Genomic DNA, 24,640 nt, shown 5'->3' with positions numbered 1-24,640 from the left:
GTAAAGGTGTAGGCTATATGACATGGATTTATTAGACTTTTTAAAATGTAGATGTTCCAAAGGTCTGTATCAGTGGCGTGTTGGAAGCCAGGAGATGCTAAATGTGTTTATGTTAATTAATGGTCAATTACCCTGAGACTGACAGTTATTTGCTTGACAATCACCGGCTGATGAAATTTCGTGACCGCCACAGCCCTAGTCAAGACTTCTATTTTTGACAACACATGTTAGTAATGTGTACATTGCTAATTTGATGCAGGAAAATTACTGCACTGGGCTGTATCAGGGTCACCCAGAGTGTTTCTTGGTAGTCTTAAACAAATCTACTTTGAAATGGAAGTATACACCTCACATACATGTTATGGACTTAAACAAAAGAAGTACCATGTCAGATATACAGTTGAAATGTATTACATTTTGAGTTTGCAACCCAATATTACACTTAATATACATCACAGAAGACTGAAATAGAACAAAAGCGTTATAATTTTTTTTTTTAAGTAATGTTTAGTAATGAAGAAATTTGGAAAAATATTAATAACATTCTACCCATGAGGACCACTAGTGGGCGATTTGGTCATTTGAATGCAGGAAAGGTCTACGATCCTACATATATATAGCCTCAAAACATGGTTAAAACTATAATTTTGATACAATGGATGGTCAGTCCTTGCATCCATAGCTCGGTAAATGAATTTGAGAGGGGTTACATTTCTCCAGCCCCATCACTCAGCTTTATACCGAAACAGGAACGGGGAGAACACTTTCGTATTGTTTCAGCTGATGATCGCCACTTTTAGGTTAATTAACATCAGAAAAGGTCAGCTCATAAACAGTTATGTCTATGTTATGTATGAAAACTGTATACATTTTCTGTAGCTGTGTGTTACTATGTTTAGTAGCATCAAGCATCCTGACAGGTACCTTTCCCTAACTACCCAACTCCACAACCAAGGTATTAGTTGAATCCACTTCTGCCATTGTTGGACTAGTAACCGAAAGGTTGCAAGATCGAATCCCCGAGCTGACAATGTAAAAATCTGTCATTCTGCCCCTTCACAAGGCAGTCAACCCACTGTTCCTAGGCCGTCATTGAAAATAAGAATTTGTTCTGAAACTGACTTGCCTAGTTACATAAAGGTAAAAAAATAAACACAAATTGTAGTAGTGATAGGACCAGGAACAACACAGGGCCCTCCTAACCATTGTAATGATCATTATTGATCAGTGATTTGACATCCTTATCCATTATACACAATATGAAATAGTCAATACCTGCAATTTAATTATTGTCCTGAGCTATGTTTCCATCCAATAGGTGACATTAGGTGATTTTCATGCAAATATTCAAAAATCTGCATAAAAACATTTCCCCACTTCACTGCAGAGATGTTTCCATCAAATTGACTTTTTGTGGATAAAAATACAAAAGTTAAATTGGTTTCCGTCGCATTTTCCACTCTACTAATGATTTTGTGACAAACTGTTGCGTTAAATAGCAAATGTGCCCACACTGGTCTTGGTACGTGTGCTCTGCCAATAGCTTGCAGACACTGAGGATAGGCTAGCCTACATGATGAGATTATTATAGACAAGAGCAAGATTATTTTTATTTGTCAAATGGCAGCCAAGCATCAATCATCATGTCACCAGAATACGACTCTTGATATTTATTGGAAAGGAGCATCAAGCTCATCACTGTGCACATTCACCACCCTGTGAAGTTCATCATAATTTATTTAATATGTAGCCTAATAAACTGCATACTTTCCCCAAGTTGTAGTGGGAAGACCACACAACATGTCATCGCGTGACTGCAACTTTACTACAATATAATGGTTATTATATCAGTATTTGCGCATAAAGGCATTTCCACTGCCATTTCTCGCATTATTAATTTTACAGACACAAAAACATTCCACCTTGTCCAGCGTATTTTGTTTTGTCAAAATTTGGAAACTTAACCGATAAAGGCCTGTCGTGACATTTTGTTATCCAACATGTACTTAAACTCGCATAAAAATGTTGGATGGAAACTTTGTTTTCATACCATGACATACATTGCATTAATGTTCATGGGAAAAGACACATTAGCTCTATACATTGTGCACTGCTATTGACATTGCCTTAACCAGGAACTCATTCTCTCTCCATGTCCATTAGAGTAAGTCTACATTGATTTTAAACCGCCCATATAAAACACATGAACACGTCCATGCATTCACACACACACGTGTAGACACAATAATTTGGACACACTTTTTACTCCCCTTGGTGGCCCTTTTTTCTTCTGATGGATGATTTCATTAAAACCGGAACTATGTGACCTGTCATTAGTAGTACAGTCACCACACGTTTAACGATCTCGCTTTTCCCTTCAGCTTTACTTATGTCTTTTAAAGCACTTCTGGCCCCTGCGATTGGATGTCAGGATGCTTAATGATAACACTGTTTGAGATCTAGGCCACTTTTTAATCCATAGTGCTGTTTTGTGAGATGTTCCACTCAACGCCGGGCTTTAAAAGAGATCATGAATAATTTCATTCCAGGAGGTAGACTCGGTGTGATTTTCACACGTGAGTTTAGGGGGAGTTCTCGCTCTCTAATCTCAAAACTGTTAAAGAGTGAGTTTGGTTCATTGGTAGTCACATAACTTATTTTATTAAGTGGATATGTTTATTTGTGATTCGTGGAATGGATCAGCTATCTTTCTCCATAATTCTCCAAGGCATTAGATATTTATTTATTAATATAGTCATTCATTTTTTCATTTAAAAAAAAATCTTAGCAGTTGTATGCAGATTTGTCTTTCAGGCTTTCATGTCACTGTTCTGCTGCTTTGTTCAGTTCTTCAATGTCTTCACAAGTTACAAAATATACTGGTTAAGTTATACAGCAGTTGAGGATATTCCAAAATGTAAAGTTGTCCAACATGTCCTCTGTGCAGTATCATGCTAGCACATAATTTTAGCCTAGCTCTGATTGTCCAGTCTAGCTCCCATTGACCACTAGCCGCACAGTTTGAGTAACCTCTAACTAATAATCACCTCATTTCAATTTCACTTGACGCTTTAAATGAGCAGTGTAAACTGCAAAGTTTAAAGTCAACTATGACGTACACGCAGAACCCTGCTGATCCCTTTTCATTTGGATGAGATGGATGATGAGATTAATGTTTCACCCAATCAAATGTGTATTTGTGACCGACCGCCTCGATTTGGTCTTATGTAGCAAAATTTGATTTTTTTTTTTTTTACATTGGATAAAAGTAGACTCAGAGCTACGAAATGGTATATCCTACACTACAGTTGAGGAACAATGGGAAAGTTATTCTGCTTTGAAACTTGTAACCCCGCTTGAATGTTTTGGTACACCTACTGGAGAGCTCTTCTTTGTCTAAACCCATTCAGCATCATTCACAGCCTCTTAAGCCTTAGCCCCACCCATCTCTTTATGGATTCACATGCGAGGAGGCCATGTGGTAAACACACTATATCAAATAAGTTTATTGTCACACGCACAGGATACAGGTGTATTTATTGTTGTTGTTTTATTTAACCTTTATTTAACTAGGAAAGTCAGTTAAGAACAAATTCTTATTTACAATGACAGCCTAGGAACAGTGGGTTAACAGCCTTGTTCAGGGGCAGAACGACAGATTTTTACCTTGTCAGCTCGGGGATTCAATCTAGCAACCTTTTGGTTACTGGCCCAACGTTCTAACCACTAGGCTCCCTGCCGCCCCAAAACAGTACAGGGAAGTGGTTACTGGCCCAACGTTCTAACCACTAGGCTACTTGCCTCCCCATAACAGTACAGGGAAGTGGTTACTGGCCCAACGTTCTAACCACTAGGCTACTTGCCGCCCCAAAACAGTACAGGGAAGTGGTTACTGGCCCAACGTTCTAACCACTAGGCTACTTGCCTCCCCATAACAGTACAGGGAAGTGGTTACTGGCCCAACGTTCTAACCACTAGGCTATTTGCCGCCCCAAAACAGTACAGGGAAGTGGTTACTGGCCCAACGTTCTAACCACTAGGCTACTTGCCTCCCCATAACAGTACAGGGAAGTGGTTACTGGCCCAACGTTCTAACCACTAGGCTACTTGCCTCCCCATAACAGTACAGTGAAGTGGTTACTGGCCCAACGTTCTAACCACTAGGCTACTTGCCGCCCCAAAACAGTACAGGGAAGTGGTTACTGGCCCAAAGTTCTAACCACTAGGCTACTTGCCGCCCCAAAACAGTACAGTGAAGTGGTTACTGGCCCAACGTTCTAACCACTAGGCTACCTGCCGCCCCAAAACAGTGCAGTGAAGTGGTTACTGGCCCAACATTCTAACCACTAGGCTACCTGCCGCCCCAAAACAGTACAGTGAAGTGGTTACAGGCCCAACGTTCTAACCACTAGGCTCCCTGCCGCCCCAAAACAGAACAGTGAAGTGGTTACTGGCCCAACGTTCTAACCACTAGGCTCCCTGCCGCCCCAAAACAGAACAGTGAAGTGGTTACTGGCCCAACGTTCTAACCACTAGGCTCCCTGCCGCCCCAAAACAGAACAGTGAAGTGGTTACTGGCCCAACGTTCTAACCACTAGGCTCCCTGCCGCCCCAAAACAGTACAGTGAAGTGGTTACTGGCCCAACGTTCTAACCACTAGGCTCCCTGCCGCCCCATAACAGAACAGTGAAGTGGTTACTGGCCCAACGTTCTAACCACTAGGCTCCCTGCCGCCCCATAACAGTACAGTGAAGTGGTTACTTGCATAGTAGCAATATCAAAAACAGAAATATTTTATCATTATTAGATGATGCTTACCTGACACACTTGTCTAAATTGATGGGTCACGTGAAGGAAATGTCACCCCCCAAGCCACATCTAGCTAAGTGGATGGGTCACTATTGTCTAGACATGTACACATGTTCATGAAATAAAATAGATAGCCGTAATCACCCCCAGACACACCTGGTTAATTTGATGGATTATGTAATAATCTGGCCGAAGTGGAGTCTTTTGTTTAGACATGTAGCTAGCTAGCTAAACAATTAACCGGCATAATCCCAACTCATACTACTATCAATACAAACATTGTCATAGCTGTAATATGAATCTTCAGGTAGCTAAAGCTAATAAACTAGGTTCAATGTTAGCTAGCTAACATTAGGCTATAACTAGCAATGCAAATGGTTTTCTGATTTGAATAATATTACTGAATCATACACATAAGGTTTGCTAGCTAACTAACAGTACACTTTAACTTGCAATAAAAACAGCTTTTTGACCAAATTAGAAACTTATATCTGAAAATGTAGCTAGACTCTTACCCATATACATGGATGAACGCTTCACAATTTAACTCCATTTTGTTTGCAGCTATATCTTGTTTGGCCAGCGTTGTGTCAAGTCACTCCGGTTCACACTGACACTTGTGCAGAAAGTAGCCCATCACTTTTTTCAACTGATTTGTTGATAGCACCTGCTAAATACAGGGCATCAATGTTGTTGAGAAAAGTAGCAAAACTTTTGTAGTTCTCGATGGCTAACGTTATATCTTTCAAAAACAGTGCTTTAGAAAGGACTGTCAACACATACTGAACAGCTCACGTTATAGACAGAAGCATGCTACATGGCAGACCAATCCAAACTCATCTCCGAGCATGTCCAGCCCATTCCGTGGCTAAATCAACTAATTTAACAAGTGTATGCTTATTGATCATGAAAGCATATGTCCCCTAAGCGGGATTTGGTTAGGAGCCCCCCCCCCTCCCAGAAAAACAACAACAACATTTTAGTGGCTCCCCTCTTGACGATGGAGAGAAACATTTAAGTTTTAAAGTACATTTCCTGCAATTCTACACATTTTGGGGTGTAGAGAATGTGTTACTGTTTTAAAACAAGTTTTCATGCCATGTGGTGGAAAGAAATCTTTGCAGTTTAAAGCAATTCTACACATTATGTCATGATTTATGTCATGTTAATATAATATCTGAGTGAGAGTGACAAACAAAATCAATGGCGGGCCCTGGAGGTCTGGGCCCCTGGGCACGTGCCCTGCGTGCTCTGTCGTTATTTGGCCAAGAATAAAATAATTGCCCACTGTAGTCCTTGTAAAGCGGCCAGAGGAACAGTCCCACTCATCAGGGTTATACTGTTTGACATTTATGGGCCAAAGATGACATGATTGCTATTATTAGTGAGCAGTGAGTAAGGCTCGGGCTCGATCTTGTTCACAGTACAGGACCAGGGAATAGGGGATGGGTTTGCAGTGAGACGTGAATACACTGCACAGGGTTTAGGCCCCTGTGCTCTGCGAAGAGAAAGGGGGGAGCATATTAGAGTTTAATTAATGACTATTAATAACTTCCTTTATGAACAGTCGTTTATATGTTTTTATTGAAAAGACAGGTGACTTGTCATGAAGCAGATTGGCCAACACTTGTCTTATTTACAGTAGGTTTCTAAAGCCTAAATAATGAGTGCTCTACAACATTAAAAGAAAAGTGGGAATAGATGAAATTGATGGTTTGTTCATGGAAAGCAAGTCTAAGGCTACTCTGGGCACATCATGTCCAAAGGCTTGATTCAAGTAGGCTGACCGTCACATTCAATGGTTTCCTTCATATAATTTTTTTATCAGCTGATATTAGTCGTCACCGTGTTTTGAACGGCTTCTCAATGGATTGGGGGCTTGGACTATTTGATAGAGATTTCTTTTTCACATTCTTTGTCTTTGTCTTTGTCTTTCTCTCTCTGTCTCTCTGTCTGTCTGTCTGTCTGTCTGTCTGTCTGTCTCTCACTCTCTCTCTCACTCTCTGAGCCAGTCAGGTGTTTGTTTGTAATTAGCACAACAGGAAGTGAGCTGGTGAGTCCACAGTGTTCTATATCTATCAGCGAGTGTCTGTTGTGCGGCGCACATGAGGTGATGAAGTTACACCTGTATGCAATTCAATACTAAATGTTTGCCATCAGATATCTTATGACTTTCTGCCAGAAGTCAAAGAGCTCTGGATGAGTTCTGTATAGTTGTCATTTTTTCCCTGTGCTTCCTACTAGAGTATTTTTCCTCCTCTGTTCTTCTCACCTCTGCTCCGTGTATACATGCTGCTCTTCCTTCAGAAAACATGAAAACATACATCACAACTTTGTTCATTTGCACAATTTATTTAGTTTACTTTTACTTGTAAATGTCCACACTCACTGAAAATGACATTCAGTAGCTACTAGAAATACTTGTATAACTTTATGATCTGGATTTGCCTCTCATTGCAATTCGGTTTCGCTCGTTAGCATTTATGTGATTTCACTATTAGTTTGTGCAAATTTTATTAGCATTCTGGTTATAGAGGCCCAATGGGCTTTACTTGTATTTTTAGCGCCCTCTTGTGTGCTATGCCGGTAATACCGTAAATCCCGGGATGAGAAAAGGATGGTATGACGATATGAAAATCTGGATACCGCCCAATCCTAGAAACAACGTTGATTCAACCAGTGGGTCTTTCTCGTTCTCTCTCCCACTTTCTCTCACTGGAATGTGAGGTCCAGCTGCAAAGAGTGCCAGTAGTAGAGAGAGAGAGAGAGATGGTCCCACTGATTTCTCATTGTAACGTCAGCTGCACTAATGCCTACTGTGCTGTACTTTGAAGACACCCTGGTTTGAGTGGAAAGCTGTGTCACATGTTGTGGTCGAGTTCACAAGTTCGAACAGTCACTCCATGTGCTTTTTCACACGATTACAAGAACAGAGACATGGGCGATAATGGAGCGGAAATCTGTTCGCACAAGGTCACACTGTCACAAGGAGAAACAGGGTGGCTAGAGAGAAGAATGCACAAAAAGAATACGGGTTTGTTGGTGCTCCACAGCAGGCCTACCTATGAGAAGGGCCTAATGTTATGTTATGCATTGGGCTGAAGTGCTAATGGGTTAAAAGATATATCTGATCCAAATTTGATCAAAGAGATAATGTTGCATTTATTAATAAGTAGATGTATTGATGATGACAGATCAGAAGGGAAGAGTAAAGGTAGCTGAAGCAACTTCTTTGAAGAAGACAGGAATGCTCAAACAGTTTTATGCACAATTGATTTCATGAACTTGCCAAACCTTTGACATTTAACTATGGAAAAGTTCTAGAACAAGACTATATAATTGAAAGTGACAAAGTTAGGATGGCACACTCAAAATCATCAGACAGAAAATAAATAATGAAAAGTGATCTGGCTTCATTCCAGATGGAAACAAAGGAAGTTATTACTGGATTTCTGTCCGTTTTTTTGTGTGCTTCAGAACTGTGCCATTATGACTTGTAAAATGAATGTTAACAACTTACAAAGTCCTGAACATCTAAGTATTTAGAAGGCATAGGCCCAGTTGGCATACTTTTCTGGTGTGATTTCGTCGTGATTCTGTTTTTGATTGTTCCATACTCAATAGATCTGGTAAGGATAGTGTCTAGAGTCTAGGGACACTAGGGAGAGAGAACAGAACCCATTTTTGACTAAGAGATGTGCTGTTACAGAAGGTTATGAACATGTCTGCTCTCTCTGCTGCATTATGAATGGTCAAACTGGTCTAGACTGCAGCTTTACTGTTCCACACTCTTAAAGCTGATGGCTTAAGTCACAAACCTATCATGATTGCCAACCACCCGTGTCACACACAATGGTTTAACGTTCTACCACCACAAAATGTTTAGTTGCCTGTTTCAGGATATGATTGCACACATCAACTAGGAATCTGCACAGTTCATTGTGTCTTTTCCAGAAAGCGCCTATCAGTGTTTCAACCCATTGACCTCTGGCGATTGAGCTAAACGGGCCAATCAAGGCCAACAGCTGTAGTGGAACACTGGCATTACAGCTGAACTGAATCAGAACCCAAATCAACTCCATTGTTCATTGGTGCAGTATTCTTCCGCCTTAGGTTTATATACTGGACTCTATTCTTGGTTGCAGCGAGACAACAAGAATAGGTCTTAATTTGTGCCTTCAAGGGAATATTTGGTTCAACTGGTACAAAGGCATCGCTATATCAGAGAAATGTCCCAAAAATCAGCTGCATTTGTTAGCATAACGGACCATGATTTGAATGAATGGCATTTTCTGCAAAAAAAGGTCACAATATTCAGATCCTGTTATCAGTGATTAGAGTCTATCTCTCTCTCTCCCTGTATGTTAGATCACAGCCATAGAGTCGTTGTTGTTTCTGCTCCAGTATGTGTCAGAGGACCTGGACAATCGGGAGAAGATCATTGTCATGGGAGACTGCTGTTACCTCAACCCTCTGGTGCGCAGGACCTTCCGCTTCCTGGGTACGTATTTTGGCAGTAACCTACCTCCATACCATTTGCCGAATGCTTACTGTCCCCATGTAAAATGGCTGCCCTAACTCATGATGTGGTAGCAAGGACCTTGGGTGCAATATATTTTCAAAGGTCTGCAATTCAAATTAAACAACGATTGTTGGTATAAGTGGTGAACAGGAAAGGTCTGACCTAAAATAAGATAAGTGATGCATAGCTATATTTAATGCTGCTAGTAAAATACAATGTAGAAACATCTTCTAAGCTATCATCAGTGTCAACAAAGTTGAACCTATCCTATGTCTGGCTGCAGTCAACAGTAAACGTGAATGGAATGTTTGTCTTTGCCGTGGGCTTGCTTGAAGCAATGCTCTGTTGTGTTTACCCTTGCTGAATGAAAATAAATTACCAAACGCTCTAGAAATGACATGTAGAAATGACACGGAGTGGAATTGATTGGATAAAATCAGTTTGAGTAGCTGTACTATGGTGACTGTCGACTGTCGACTGTCGCCGACTAAAATAGATTTTGGTCGAGCAAGAGGAACCCTGTTCTTTCAACCAGTCGATTGTTTGAAATGTTTCAACTTATTTTTTCCATATGTAGACAGACAGTGTTTGAATAAAATCAACTACATATGCACTGAGATTGTCTGATGCTTTAAGCATACTGTTTGATTAAATAATTAAAACACAAAAAATGACTCAAGAAAGAGCCTGATGACAGCGAGAGCCTGTGTGACTGGCACACGTTGTCTCTCTCTCCTCCCTCCTGCAGTGAAAAGGCACCATTTAGTTCCTTACTTGTTTCTGACTGAAAAGCTCTGTTACTAAAATGCCTCAAGAAAAATGAGGGTATAGGAGCAAGCGTTGTGAGAGTATTATGTGTGACAAACAGTTGCTGTTAGATTTGAATAATATATTTTTTTCAGACCATTTTTAACATTGTAAACAACACACACATTTATTTAGTATCAGAGTCTGTTCTAACAAAAAAAAATAAAAAAAATAAAGCAGTCTAAAAACAGTTGCAAGCATTCTTGAATTGCGGTTTATTTATTGTTTAGGCTAATTATTCATGCTCCTTTTATTATTTAATTTTATAACTAAAATGCTTGATTGCATTTCAAAGTATGAATGTCTCATATGCTGTGTGATGGCATAAACAAATTAATGATTGGTTGACTGATACAGTAGCTTATTTATTGAAATATAGGCGTAAGTAGGTTATGATATTAAGACTTAACACGTCTACAGCTCTATGGTGGTTATACAAGGCTACTATATAAAACCTACTAATGATAATGATGATCATAATAATAATTGAAATAATAACAATAAGGAGGGTATAGGAGCTGCGTGCATAGACAGTAGGGGGGCTGCGTGCATAGACAGTAGGGGGGCTGCGTGCATAGACAGTAGGGGGGCTGCGTGCATAGGCTGAGACAGACGCAAATCAGACAGGTATCTTGTGCACCATGCAACACAAAAAAAGATTGCGACTACTCGACTTAATAAATCTCGGTCGACCAACAGCCTATCGACCAAACAATCGTGGAGTCAGCCCTAAAATGAACAGTAGTGCTATGTTTTACCAGAGGATGCTGGTGGGAGGAGCTGTAGGAGGATGGGCTCGGGCTCATTGTAATGGCTGGAATGTAATAATGGGAATAGAGTCAAACATGTGGATTCCATATGTTTGATGTGTTTGTTACTGTTTTTATTCCATTCCTAATGAGCCCATCCTCATATAGCTCCTCCTACCAGCCTCCTCTGGTTTTTGCAGTGACTGTGAGACTCTGAGTATTTCCTCAGAGAGACCCTGTAGTCTTGGCCAGTGGCAGCTTATAGGACAGGAAGCACATTTCCAGTGTAACCCTCTGGGCTTAAGTGTGTCCAACCTGATTTTCTTGCTATGGCAGGCTTAGAAGTAAATGTGTCAGACCTAGTAGTAAATGGAAAACCACTACCGTCCTGTCTTGTTCTTACCACTCATTTAGAGATTTTAAAGGTCTTTGGGTAATTAAGTTAAATAGATTCTCAGCTCAATGAATAGTAGTTTGTCATCTCACTTTTGAGAATAATCAGAAACTGTAGTCAAGCATTTAGCAATTGTTTGTTTATTTTCTCTGGATTAGTGTTGCACCATCAACGCATCAAAGGACACATTCAAGGTGAAGGACTATAGTCTAGACAAGATAATTACATGGTGCTCATCAGTAGTCTGTGACTCATAAGACACAGTGGTTGATCACTCTGTCTCTTCACTTCCTCACCTCTGACCTTTTGTTGATGTCCTCATCAATCTCCCTCTTTCTGCCCCTCCTTTCTCTCTCTCCCGCCTTTGACTCTCTTTCTCTCGCTATCTCTAACCCCGTTCTTTCTCACTCTCGCTCTCGCTCTCTCTCGCTTTCTCTATTTCTCCCCTCCCTCTCCAGGTGTGTACGCTTTTGGCCTTTTCTCCACTGACATATTTGTGAACGCGGGCCAAGTGGTGACGGGGAACCTGTCCCCCCACTTCCTGACGGTGTGTAAGCCCAACTACACAGCCCTGGGCTGCGTGCAGACTGCCCGCTTCGTCAACCAACAGGGGGCGTGCACGGGCAACGAGGACGACATCATGCACGCCCGCAAATCCTTCCCCTCCAAAGAGGCGGCGCTCAGTGTCTATGCCGCACTCTACACAGCGGTAAATCAGGGATGCAATTTGGAGAAGTGACCATTTTTGTTTGTTTGTTATTAGGGATGATGTATGATGGTATTATTACACCACAGTTTGCTATTATACAGTACATAGTGTGAAGTGGGGGATGTCACGCTAACTATATGTTTCTCATCCTGCAGACTACGCCAAATGTACTACTAAAGACAGTTTGTAGCCAATCTACACCGGCTCTCAATCTACACTGAGCACTGCATCCAGGACCTATATAATAGGCGGTGTCAGAGGAAAGCTTATAAATTGTCAGAGACACCAGTCACCCAAGTTATAGACTGTTTACTCTGCTACCACACGGCAAGCGGTACCGGAGTGCCAAGTCTAGGACCAAAAGGCTCCTCAACAGCTTCTATCCCCAAGCCATTAGACTGCTGAACAATTCATAAAAATCACCACCGGACAATTTACATTAGCCTCATTATTGTTATTCTTATTGTGTTACTTTTTATTATTACTTTTTATTTTAGTCTACTTGGTAAATATTTTCTTCTTCTTGAACTGTACTGTTGGTTAAGGGTTTGTAAGTCAGCGTTTCACAGTAAAGTCTACACTTGTTGTATTCCGGCGCATGTGGCAAATAACATTTGATTTGATTTGTTTAAAGGGGCTATTATACATAGTTAATTTCTATTGGTGGTCCTACTTCAGTAGCTTGATGTTGACTCTGCTGGTACCTTTAACATTTGATAATAGAAAATGTCCCCTGATTTGACCAAAGCGAGGTCATTGCTATGAAATTCTGAACGGATTTCAGAATGTTAATGTTTGCCTATTAATTTGATGTTAATGAGACTGAGATAAGTTTCATTGGAAAGATGTTTGGCTTGACTACTTTTTGAACAGCTAAATTATATTCATTTAAAGGGAGATCTGAGTAGACCGTTGCGCAATATCTCTATGGTGACTACCTGTTTAGTACAGATTTAGAACCTAATTGTATCCAGTTGTTGTTCAGAAAGGTAGGCCCATGGCTTTTTACCCCGGGCCTACATTGTACTGCTGCTATGATATTGAATGAAAGGTTAGATGTAGGCTGAGCAGAATGCTCTGCTTGGATTCTGCTCTGCTCAGAATGCCCTGTTGATGTTTTGAGGGGTTGCTGCTGTTGTTGATGTCGCTGGTATTGAGCGCTTTGATTAAATTAGTTCTTATTGAAGAGCTTCCTCTCTGAAGACGGTGGGAGAAGGATGCTGCAAAATCAGCAGCATCACCACCCGGTCCTCTTCTGTGCTCCCTCATTTCCAAATTCAGCTCAAGTGGCGAGTTTTCTAAGATTTGGATGTTTCTAAGGAGGAGAAGAAATGGAAATGGATTGTATGTGAAGTCTGAGGGTAGAGGCTAGACACAGCAGTTTGGTGGGCATGCTTTTCAGAAACGATAACAGTTAATGATAATGGAACCTTGGAGATTAGTGGAAAATGGTCTGATCTGTGTGGCTCAGTTGGTAAGAGTATGGCAATGGTGGCACTAGCAGACTAACATCAAGGTTTCAGGTTTATTTTCCGCAGGAATCACAGCCACACACTTAGCAAAAATGCATGCCCTCACTGTACTGTAAGTTGCTTGGGAAGTGTCATATTTAACTAGTCTCAGTTGGATAGACATGTTACTGTAGTGTTGCCACAATATATACAGTGCATTCGGAAAGTATTTTTCCACATTCTGTTACGTTACGGCTTTATTATCAAATCTATACACAGTACCCCATAATGACAAAGCGAAAACAGGTTTTTTAAATAAACATACCTTATTTATAGGGATGCACGATATATCGGTGAACATATCGGAATCGGACGATATTAGCTAAAATGCCAACATCGGGATCGGCCCGATGCTTAGTTTAACGCCTATGTGCAAAACCGATACACCTATATAACGTAGGTACATGAAGTAATGGTGCCACATATATTGTTGCGCTACACGTGCAACACAGCATTCCTAACCTAGCCCACAATATCTGCTGTGTGGATCGAGCAGTCAACAAGTCGAGCAGTCAGTTGAAGGAGTAAGCAAATTTCAGCGAGACAACTCAATGGCAAATCCATTAATGCCAAGATAATGGAATTCATCGCCCTTGACAATCAACCGTTCTCTGTCGTGGGTGATGTTGGCTTTTGCGACTGGTCGAGCACCGGTACTCACTATCAAGTGCGCTATTTTTCAGATGTTGCCTTACCGGAGTTACACAGTAATAGCGTCACTGCAATTAGCTTCACGACATACTGCCGTTTGGGTCTTTGCGTGTCAAAATATACACGTCAAATAACACTATTTGACAATAACACTATTTGACACGTTAAATAAGCTTTTAATTTAACATGTAAAATATCACAGTTCTATTATAGAATGTTGTGTGTTCTGAATTTGCACGTGGAAGCCAAGCGCCACCACTACTATCAGTAGCACTGTCAAAGCTGTACAAAAAAAGTCTACAAACTAGCAAACACTGGCCACGAACGATGTGTTTACAATACCGCGTTAGTAATAAAGCATTATTTGTTTGACCGCAACTTCTAGGGTAGCTAGCTAGCATTAGCTTGGTACCTAGCTAGCACCAATTACAACCAGCCTGAAAACAATAACCAGTAGAAACTGCAGTCATGCTCATTATTCTTAGCAATGATTTAGGAAGTATTAGCTAGGTAGCCACTTGTTGTTCGCATATTGAAATTGAACTTCAGTTCATGAAAATAAATAGCTAGCTGGCTACTTAACCCTTTTGCCCAAAGCTAACGTAAGCAGCCAGCTAGCTTCATCTGGCTAGTGAGGCTCGACCAGACCGTGTTATGTGTTGTGAAGCTAGCCACAATAAGGAGTAGGCACAATAGTGGAATTTGCAGTTTTCCTTCAAAATTAAGGTACCTCTTTGAAAGTGATGCAGAAGGTTACAATTGGTGGAATCATGCCATATTTAGACTAGATCATTTTAAACAAGGTTTACAATGTGAAGCAGTGAAATGCGGTATCAGTCTACTCGGTGACACTCACATAACACAACTGTGAAGAGTTACGCAAATATTAGAGTTGTAGCTCTTATCACTGGACTGTGACTGTGAAATCAGCTCCCCAGTCAGCCTATGGTGTGTATTGACATTCATATTGCACTGTACAGCTTTACCTAAGGATTTGGGATCAATGAAATGGGATATCAGTCTACTCAATACCCAAGCTATTTTTTCCCAACGTCCTCCACAGAGTTATCAGACTCCAAAACATCCATGCAGAGTCCCACAATAAGAGCTACGACGAGCAATCGGGGGAGAAGAGTCTTGGTCAGGGAGGTCACGTTGTAGCTCTTATTGTGGGACTCTGAAACAACTGTGAATTGAGCCACATTTATTGTCAACCTATGTGTATTGAACACTATTCCAAAGGAAAAACAATACTGCATGGATATTTTGGAGTCTGATAACTCTGTGGAGGACGTTGGGAAAGAAATAGCTTGGCTATTGAGTAGACTGATATCCCATGTTCTCTGGGTGTCACTGAGTAGTAGACTGATATCCCATGTTCTCTGGGTGTCACTGAGTAGTAGACTGATATCCCATGTTCTCTGGGTGTCACTGAGTAGTAGACTGATATCCCATGTTCTCTGGGTGTCACTGAGTAGTAGACTGATATCCCATGTTCTCTGGGTGTCACGGAGTAGACTGATACGCCATGTCATTGATCCACAATCCATAGGAAAGGCTGTACAGTGAAATAAGTATGCCCCCAATGCAATTCTAAAGTCTAATACAGCCAGTGTGATTTCAACAGATTTTTGTCAAATTAACAAATTATTGTCTTTTGTTGATTTTATAACAACATTCCAACCTCGTTTAGCATGATCTATTCAATTATGGCATAATTCTACTATTTGTATTCATTTTTTAAATTTATTTTTATGACCAGCACTGTTTGTGCGCTAGACGACTTTACCAGCATCATAGCATACGTATCGATGAATCGTTGTGACATATGAAATACGAGTGATAGTGTAATCAATGTGTAAAAACTACGTAAAAAATGTATGTCGTTAAATTATTATGTGACGTCATATTCAGGTCCTGATTGGTCAACAAGCTTATTTGACACATCAAATAGTGTAATTTGACACATATCTTTTTGACACACAAAGACCCAAACGGCATTCCACAGAAATCCTGGTTGAGTATGAAATGACTGAACAAATGAACAACGAAACAGCACAGTAAGTAAGTGAAATAAATAGGTTTTGATTATGTTTTACTGGTAATGGGGACATGCGTAAATGCCAACAAAATAACTTTTTGGTCAGTGTGGTGTGTGTGTCCAACCTTTATTTATCTAGGCAAGTCAGTTAAGAACAAATTCTTATTTACAATTTACAATGACGGCCTACCGCGGCCAAACCCAGACAACGGTGGGCCAATTGTGCGCCGCCCTATGGGACTCCCAATCACGGCCGGATGTGATACAGCCTGGATTGGAACCAGGGACTGTAGTGACGCCTCTTGCACTGAAATACAGTGCCTTAGACCGCTGCGTCCATGTGTGTGTGTTAACTATTTAATTGTACTAGAATGCTTAAAAGGCTGTTAAAATGTTAAATATCGGTATCGGTATTTTGGCAAGGAAAATATCGGATATCGGTATCGGCCAAAAATGTCATTTCGGTGCATCACTGCTTATTTACATAGGTATTCAGACCCTTTGCTATGAGACTTTGAGCTGAGGTGCATCCTGTTTCCTCTGATTATCCTTGAGGTGTTTCTACAACTTGATTGGAGTCCACCTGTGGTAAATTCAATTGATTGGACATGATTTTGAAAGGCACACCCCTGTTTATATAAGGTCTCACAGTTGACAGTGCACGTCAGAGCAAAAACCAAGCCATGGGGTTGAAGGAATTGTCCGTAGAGCTCCGAGACAGGAGTGTTTCGAGGCACAGATCTGGGGACGGGTACCAAAACATTTCTGCAGCATTGAAGTTCCCCAAGAACACAGTGGCCTCCATCATTCTTAAATGGAAGAAGTTTGGAACCACCAAGACTGTTCCTAGAGCTGGCCGCCCGGCCAAACTGAGCAATCGGGGGAGAAGAGTCTTGGTCAGGGAGGTCACCAAGAATCCGATGGTCACTCTGAGAAGGACAACCATCTCTGCAGCAGAAACAATGACGCAGGAAGTCGTTTCCAAATGTTTCTGGAGCAAAAGTTTCCTCTCATCTCCAACTAAATTGAAACTGCAAAATCATTTAAAATGTAAATGTAATTAACCTTTAGTGGCAGATTCAGCAATAGTACCTTTCTTTCAGCAAATGAACTACAGAGACAATGGGCTTGTTCGACATTGCAGCCGGCATTGCAGGCAAGTCAGAACTGACTGATCAACAAATCACCTTGCTTCGTTAATAACTACTCATTATTATTTGTAGGTCAGTCACAATTTATCCACAATGCATCACTGATTTGAGGATCTTGAACGCGACCAATTATCTTGTATTTGAAAATTATAAGCCCTCCCAAAAATGTGATGAACTCTTAATAATTCATGCTCATTGCAAATTACCCTTAAGCATCTCCCCCTTACACACTGTTGTGTCTCTTTGGCTATGCCAGATTAAGTGATATGACTTGCTATTCTATAAAATAATTTCTCTGTAATTAATATTACCTGATTAAGCTAATCGGGTGAACGTAATTAACTAGAAAGTCAGGGCACCACAAAATAATATTTATAGAGCTGTTATCTTCCGAATAAACTCTTAAAGACCTAGTAATCTTTTACATCAATAGCAGTCAATATTTAATCGTGACTTTATTCAGTCTCATCTGAAAGTTGTAAATTCTTGGTTATCTTCACGAACCCAGCAATACAACATTTGGTTTAATTCTTTATTTACTAAATAGCTTAAATAATCATTCAGAATGGATCATTCATTGATTACAAATTATGTCATAAAGAAAACGTCCCTGGTGGACGGAACAGATACGTTGGATGGTTACACAAAGAGAGGGGATTGGGTTTGAGTGAAAGAGCGGGAAAACTGAGTAACAAAGGGAGAAGCTATGCTATCGTAAATACAGAATCTTATGCATTCTAAATAACTGCCCATTTGAAAAAGGAGAATGCAATAAATATTTACTCTGATCTGTGCTTCGGTAGATTGGTCGTCGATGGAAGGCCGGGTTTGTCCTTTATGGATCTCTGGTCCTCTGAAGAATGTCTAGTGGTGAATTGGAGCGTGGTAGATGGATACTTGGTATTACCGTTGTCATGTGGTAGACTAGATACTCTGTCCGTCCTCTCCTAGCCCATGTCTACAGTTGCTGCGCTAACGCGACGGCTAGGAGGTATCACTTCTTTAGTGAATAAGAGTTCAAAGTATATACCAAGTTGCCATGCTACAGTGGGGCAAAAAAGTATTTAGTCAGCCACCAATTGTGCAAGTTCTCCCACTTAAAAAGATGAGAGAGGCCTGTAATTTTCATCATAGGTACACTTCAACTATGACAGAAAGAAATTGGGGGAAAAATCCAGAAAATCACATTGTAGGATTTTTAATGCATTTATTTGCAAATTATGGTGGAAAATAAGTATTTGGTCACCTACAAACAAACAAGATTTCTGGCTCTCACAGACCTGTAACTTCTTCTTTAAGAGGCTGCTTTGTCCTCCACTCGTTACCTGTATTAATGGCACCTGTTTGAACTTGTTATCAGTATAAAAGACACCTGTCCACAACCTCAAACAGTCACACTCCAAACTCCACTATGGCCAAGACCAAAGAGCTGTCAAAGGACACCAGAAACAAAATTGTAGACCTGCACCAGGCTGGGAAGACTGAATCTGCAATAGGTAAGCAGCTTGGTTTGAAGAAATCAACTGTGGGAGCAATTATTAGGAAATGGAAGACATACAAGACCACTGATAATCTCCCTCGATCTGGGGCTCCACGCAAGATCTCACCCCGTGGGGTCAAAATGATCACAAGAACGGTGAGCAAAAATCCCAGAACCACACGGGGGGGCCTAGTGAATGACCTGCAGAGAGCTGGGACCAAAGTAGCAAAGCCTACCATCAGTAACACACTACGCCGCCAGGGACTCAAATCCTGCAGTGCCAGACGTGTCCCCCTGCTTAAGCCAGTACATGTCCAGGCCCGTCTGAAGTTTGCTAGAGAGCATTTGGATGATCCAGAAGAAGATTGGGAGAATGTCATATGTCATAAAACTCAACTCGTCGTGTTTGGAGGACAAAGAATGCTGAGTTGCATCCAAAGAACACCATACCTACTGTGAAGCATGGGGGTGGAAACATCATGCTTTGGGGCTGTTTTTATGCAAAGGGACCAGGGCGACTGATCCGTGTAAAGGAAAGAATGAATGGGGCCATGTATCGTGAGATTTTGAGTGAAAACCTCCTTCCATCAGCAAGGGCATTGAAGATGAAACATGGCTGGGTCTTTCAGCGTGACAATGATCCCAAACACACCGCCTGGGCAACGAAGGAGTGGCTTCGTAAGAAGCATTTCAAGGTCCTGGAGTGGCCTAGCCAGTCTCCAGATCTCAACCCCATAGAACATTTTTGGAGAGAGTTGAAAGTCCGTTTTGCCCAGCAACATTCCCAAAACATCACTGCTCTAGAGGAGATCTGCATGGAGGATTGGGCCAAAATACCAGCAACAGTGTGTGAAAACCTTGTGAAGACTTACAGAAAACGTTTGACCTCTGTCATTGCCAACAAAGGGTATATAACAAAGTATTGAGAAACTTTTGTTATTGACCAAATACTTATTTTCCACCATAATTTGCAAATACATTCATTAAAAATCCTACAATGTGATTTTCTGGAATTTTTGTTCTCATTTTGTCTGTCATAGTTGAAGTGTACCTGTGATGAAAATTACAGGCCTCTCTCATCTTTTTAAGTGGGAGAACTTGCACAATTGGTGGCTGACTAAATACTTTTTTGCCCCACAGTATATGCTCATGCTATATTCTTGCTGGTATAGTTGAAATTCATTCTTCCGGCGTGTAGGTTGTCACCTTCACATTAAAATTCGATTCGAAAATTCGAATAAAATTACATTGAATCTTTTCACAAATAGTTTCACATTTAAACATTTAAATTGCACAACAATTCCATGTGAATATGATAACTAGAATGTGTAGGCTTTCCAAGATACAGTTTGTCGTCCTGTCATCAGTAATAATGTTTCAGACGCCAACTGATCTGGCATCATATTCATTTAGTACCAACGCATATTGTCAGCTGGTTGGATTACCGAAATATGGTTCCGTTCCCATCTGTTGATGTCACCAGACTCTCTCTCAATGTTAACAAAGGGATTTTCAATAGTCACATCGGTAGAGTAGAGAGAGGAAAAAGGGGAAAGGTATTTAAACCTCCCCCACACAGGCCAACGTCATGACAACACTTAACATACTATCAAACTGAGTTCTGTTGTGTGTGTGTTTGTCTCCCTGCTGCAGATGTACATCACGTTAAAAGTGAAGGCCAAGGGGACCAAGCTGGCCAAGCCACTCCTATCTCTGGGACTTATGTGTCTGGCCTTCCTCACAGGAATCAACAGGGTAGTGGAGTACCGCAACCACTGGTGTGACGTCATCGCCGGGTTTATCATCGGAGGGGCCATAGCAGTCTTCATGGTGAGTGAACCAATGTCTTTATACGAGAGACTTCTGTTTAAAGATAGAAGGATCAGTTCTGTGAATGTGTTTGTTAAATCCTGTTACGTGCTCATTACATACTCATGTTTATTACATGCTTATAACTTACGTATTACATGTTTAGTCCATGTGTATTACTGCTTATTACATGTTTATTACACATTTGTTCCATGCTTAAAACATGCTTATTACATATTACGTTTTTTACATATACTCTTCATGAGGCCCTCGCCATTTTCAAATGGAAATGCTTGTTGTTTGAACTCTGTACAAGTGTTTGTTTTGTATTTGCTACATGTGTAAAATCATGTTATGCAGTCTCACTGTCAGCTCTTCAATTTCTTTCATTTTAATCTAAAATATGCGCCGTCATTACTTTTTTCTGGTCCAAGTCAAGTCATCTACATACTGTATATTCATTTACATGATAAAGTGAAGAGTAATTCTGTTCTTGAACTTACATTGGTGAGGCAATAGAAAAGAAGGCTCTATGAATATTTTATATGAGATGAATGGGAACTTGTTATCTGCCCCTTTGACCGATAGACTTGTTTGGACCAGTGTTTTTCTCTGTGTGTTGTGAGGCCGTGTCAAACCCATGTCCAAGTTTTTCAAAAGCCACAGACGGTGCAAAATCATTTTCCCATGCTGCCAACATCAAGGGAAAACTCATTTGGATAGATGATGGGGGGCATCAGGTGTTTTCAGTGTTGATATGTCGAACAACAACCACAACAACTACCAAACATCAGAGTACCGGTACATACCCAATGGATTTATGGGGTTTCATATTCATTCTGAAGAATCCAGAAGGGAACATAATGGAAAGATGTGCTTTATATTTTAGTCTTGATGAATTTATGAACTTAATAGGTTCCCCAGGTATCACTGAGTCAGACAAGTATACGTGTGTATCTGCCTGGGGTGTATTCAATTTGAAAGTAAATGATTATTACCCTGTGCTTGCCTGTGTCCCTTCTCTCTCACCATCTCCTAGGTGGCACAGGTTACTCATGTTGTTTCATATTGCCACAAGGCTCCTATTTTAGAGGAGAATGGTCAGGGATAACAACAAGATGTAGGATGAAGTTGCCCCGAAGCACTGATCTAAGGCCTGTTTTACTGTTTCCTTCCAATGATGGAGATTAAGACATGGATTAGTTTGATCTGGTTTCCACTAGCTAGACACAAAGTCAAAATGGGCTATATTCATGAAAACAAAAAATAGCTTTTTGGTCTTCGTTTGTTAGGCATGAAGTTAGCATTGTGGTTAAGGTTATGGTTAAAGTTAGGGTTAGGTTAATAATCATATTTTAAGAAGAGAAATTGTCGAAATAGTCAGGGTTTATGACTTTGTGGCTATGGTAACTTGTGACGACCATCTGATCCTGAATCTGCTACGGTGATCCTTATTTAACTGTCTAGATGTTGATGGAAACCCTGCATATCCCTGGCAATGGCTCAGTCCTGCGAGGGTTTTCTTCCTCGTATGGCTGGCTAATTGGGTCAGATGAATGCAGTGGGGCCATGTGGAGCTGTTTAGGACAGTTCAAGTGAGCTCCTGTATGAGTGGATTCCTGTGATATCTCTGCAATACAACGTTATTCTGTGGTGTGTTTCTTAATTGAGTGAGTGTGAACAAGAGTTTCTCAGAATGCAGAGCACTATTCTGTGGAGAAATCTATCTGAACTGTTTGTGGATTACAAAGTGGGTGTGGATACAGAAGCGCTAGATTGTTGCTCATACTGTAGCTAACATGTTTATCCTCAATAACGTGAAATTACTACTAGCACATACTTATCTTCAAAGACGAGCAAATCATTAAAAGAAATTCCAGCATAGATGGAGAGTTGTAGTGTAGTTTTTCCCTGGGTAGAAGAGAGGTGGAGGGTTGTTTTAGGTTCTGTCCCAAGTGATAAACTACACTATGGGCCCTGGTCAGACGTAGTAGTGCACAATGTAGAGCATAGGGTTCCATTCGGGACACTAACCTAGTATGACCTAGTTAACTAGACTGGATGGGGAAAGGGGATACGTGGCTATGGACCAGCATGGGATTTCTGAGATCAAATCACAGGCTAGCAGACGCATATCACACATTATCAGCAAGAAAGCACAGGTGTAAAGAAAACTTGAAAAAATAAATATATGGTTTTCGGGACACGTGTGAACAATTCCCATAAATGTTTTTGTGATTGAAAGTCAGACAGTTTTCCCTTGTAAAAATGTTTTGATCCCTCGTTTATTTTCACCAGTTCCAGCTACATCTGGCCTCCCATCTAGGGACTGACCAGGACCGACCCTGCTTAGCATCAGAGGTAAACCAGCAGTGGGATGCAGGGTGGTATGCTGCTGTAATTAATGTGCCAAAACATGCCACTGGAAAAAAGGCAGAGAAAGCAAAGGCCTGGGTAACATAACCAAAGATAGGGAACATTGCAGGAAAGACAATATATTCTCTCCTCTGTTCTGCGAATGTCCCGTAAAATCGTTCCCTTGTCCTGCATTTGGGATTTTTTAGATGTGGTCACCCAAATTCCACCAGTAAAAACATTGCAACTGTAACTTGTTAACACCATCTTTTCACGTGTGGAGAATAACATTATTTCAACTCCATATGTGAACTTGCAATTCCACATGTGAAAGTGAGATTTTCTTACATATGGAAATTCAAATTAGAGTTTCATCTTTACATCTGGAATTGCAAGTTGTGGTGGAAGAATCAGAATTAGTTGGGTAACATAGATGATTAAGATGTCTTATCTGCATAATATGCTTACATGATGTACTTGTTATTAGAATGTATCCCTTCGGACTCTGGTGTTGGCAGTTGCACGTCTTTCCTCAGCTGGGGCTCAGTCACCTGGGGCCCAGTCACCTGGGGCTCAGAGAGGGGAGAGGTCAGGCTTGTCTTTCACATGTCCCTGGTGCTATGCAGAATATAAGAAAGGGAAGAGGACAGGAGGGAACATTGTCTTCATATGTGAATATATCTTTACCTATTCTTAAACCGTGAAGGGATGGCATGATTAATGGGGAACCAATTACTTGTCTCCACAATGTCTGTGCGCCAGTCACTCCCTCCTTTGGTATTGAGGGATGTGTGTGGTAGTGTCTGGAACCATTGTATGTCATCTCTGATGTTGCACTTATCCTGGGGTAGTGTATGACCTAGAGGCTCACTCCCCTCAGTGAGCTTGTCCAGGTGTGTGGTCAAGAAGGGATTTAACTTGAGATGGGAGTATCTGAAGTTGACAAATTATTTATGCCATTGGATGAGTTGGTGTTTTTGTGCTATGAAGTACCAGGAACTAGATCGGAACCTCGTTTTAGGGGCCAAACTGAACGATAATTTATAGTGAATGCTATCTGGCTACGGGATACTCCTTTCTCATTTAAAAAGTCTCACCTTGTGACCTGTTCTAAACATCTGTGGTTTGTTATGTCGACTAGGGGATCTCTGCTATTAAAGATCTCAGTAGCTTTTGTGTTGTGGCTCTCAACGAATCATCACTATTGCAAAGCTCTCACTAATAAAGATTCAGTTTAAGTGTAACTCTGACTTGTGTGATAAGTTTGTCTCTCCTCATTTGATAATACAGAAATTAATCACCTCAAAGTTAACGTGTAAAAAACAATCACAAGTGGAAGTTATTCACATGTGAAACTGTAAATGTGATTTTTACATGTGAGTGTTGTTCACATCTGTGGAGTTTTCTTACATGTGAACCTGTGAATTTGATTTTCAAATGTGATTGAATTTCACATGTGAACTTGCAATTCCACATGTGAAAGGTGAGATTTTCACTTGTGAAACTTCATAACTGATTTCACGTGAATGTTTTTAACATGTAAAACCGATAATTTCATATCTGAGGTGAAAATGTTATTCTTCTCCCATGTGAATAGGTGGCGTTAACATGTGAACTATAATTATGGTTTCACGTCTGAAATGTAAACTGAA

The 24,640-nt window shown here is 40.7% G+C and overlaps 1 protein-coding gene across 1 annotated transcript in view; it reads left to right on the top strand.

The window, feature by feature from the left end:
* The window catches only part of plppr5a (phospholipid phosphatase related 5a), a 43,499-nt gene that overhangs the window by 6,335 nt on the left and 12,524 nt on the right, over nucleotides 1–24,640 (top strand). Inside the window, exons 2-4 of the mRNA XM_021589702.3 lie at nucleotides 9,178–9,310; nucleotides 11,740–11,990; nucleotides 20,478–20,654. Of these exons, the coding sequence (XP_021445377.2) occupies nucleotides 9,178–9,310; nucleotides 11,740–11,990; nucleotides 20,478–20,654 (561 nt within the window). The remainder of the gene's footprint in view (nucleotides 1–9,177; nucleotides 9,311–11,739; nucleotides 11,991–20,477; nucleotides 20,655–24,640) is intronic.

Source organism: Oncorhynchus mykiss, chromosome 28 (genome assembly GCF_057628025.1).
Source record: "Oncorhynchus mykiss isolate SJ-2025 chromosome 28, ASM5762802v1, whole genome shotgun sequence".
In the NCBI taxonomy this organism is placed as follows: domain Eukaryota; kingdom Metazoa; phylum Chordata; class Actinopteri; order Salmoniformes; family Salmonidae; genus Oncorhynchus; species Oncorhynchus mykiss.
The sequence above is the reverse complement of the archived record's forward strand: the minus strand, read 5'-3'. Positions and strand labels throughout refer to the sequence as shown.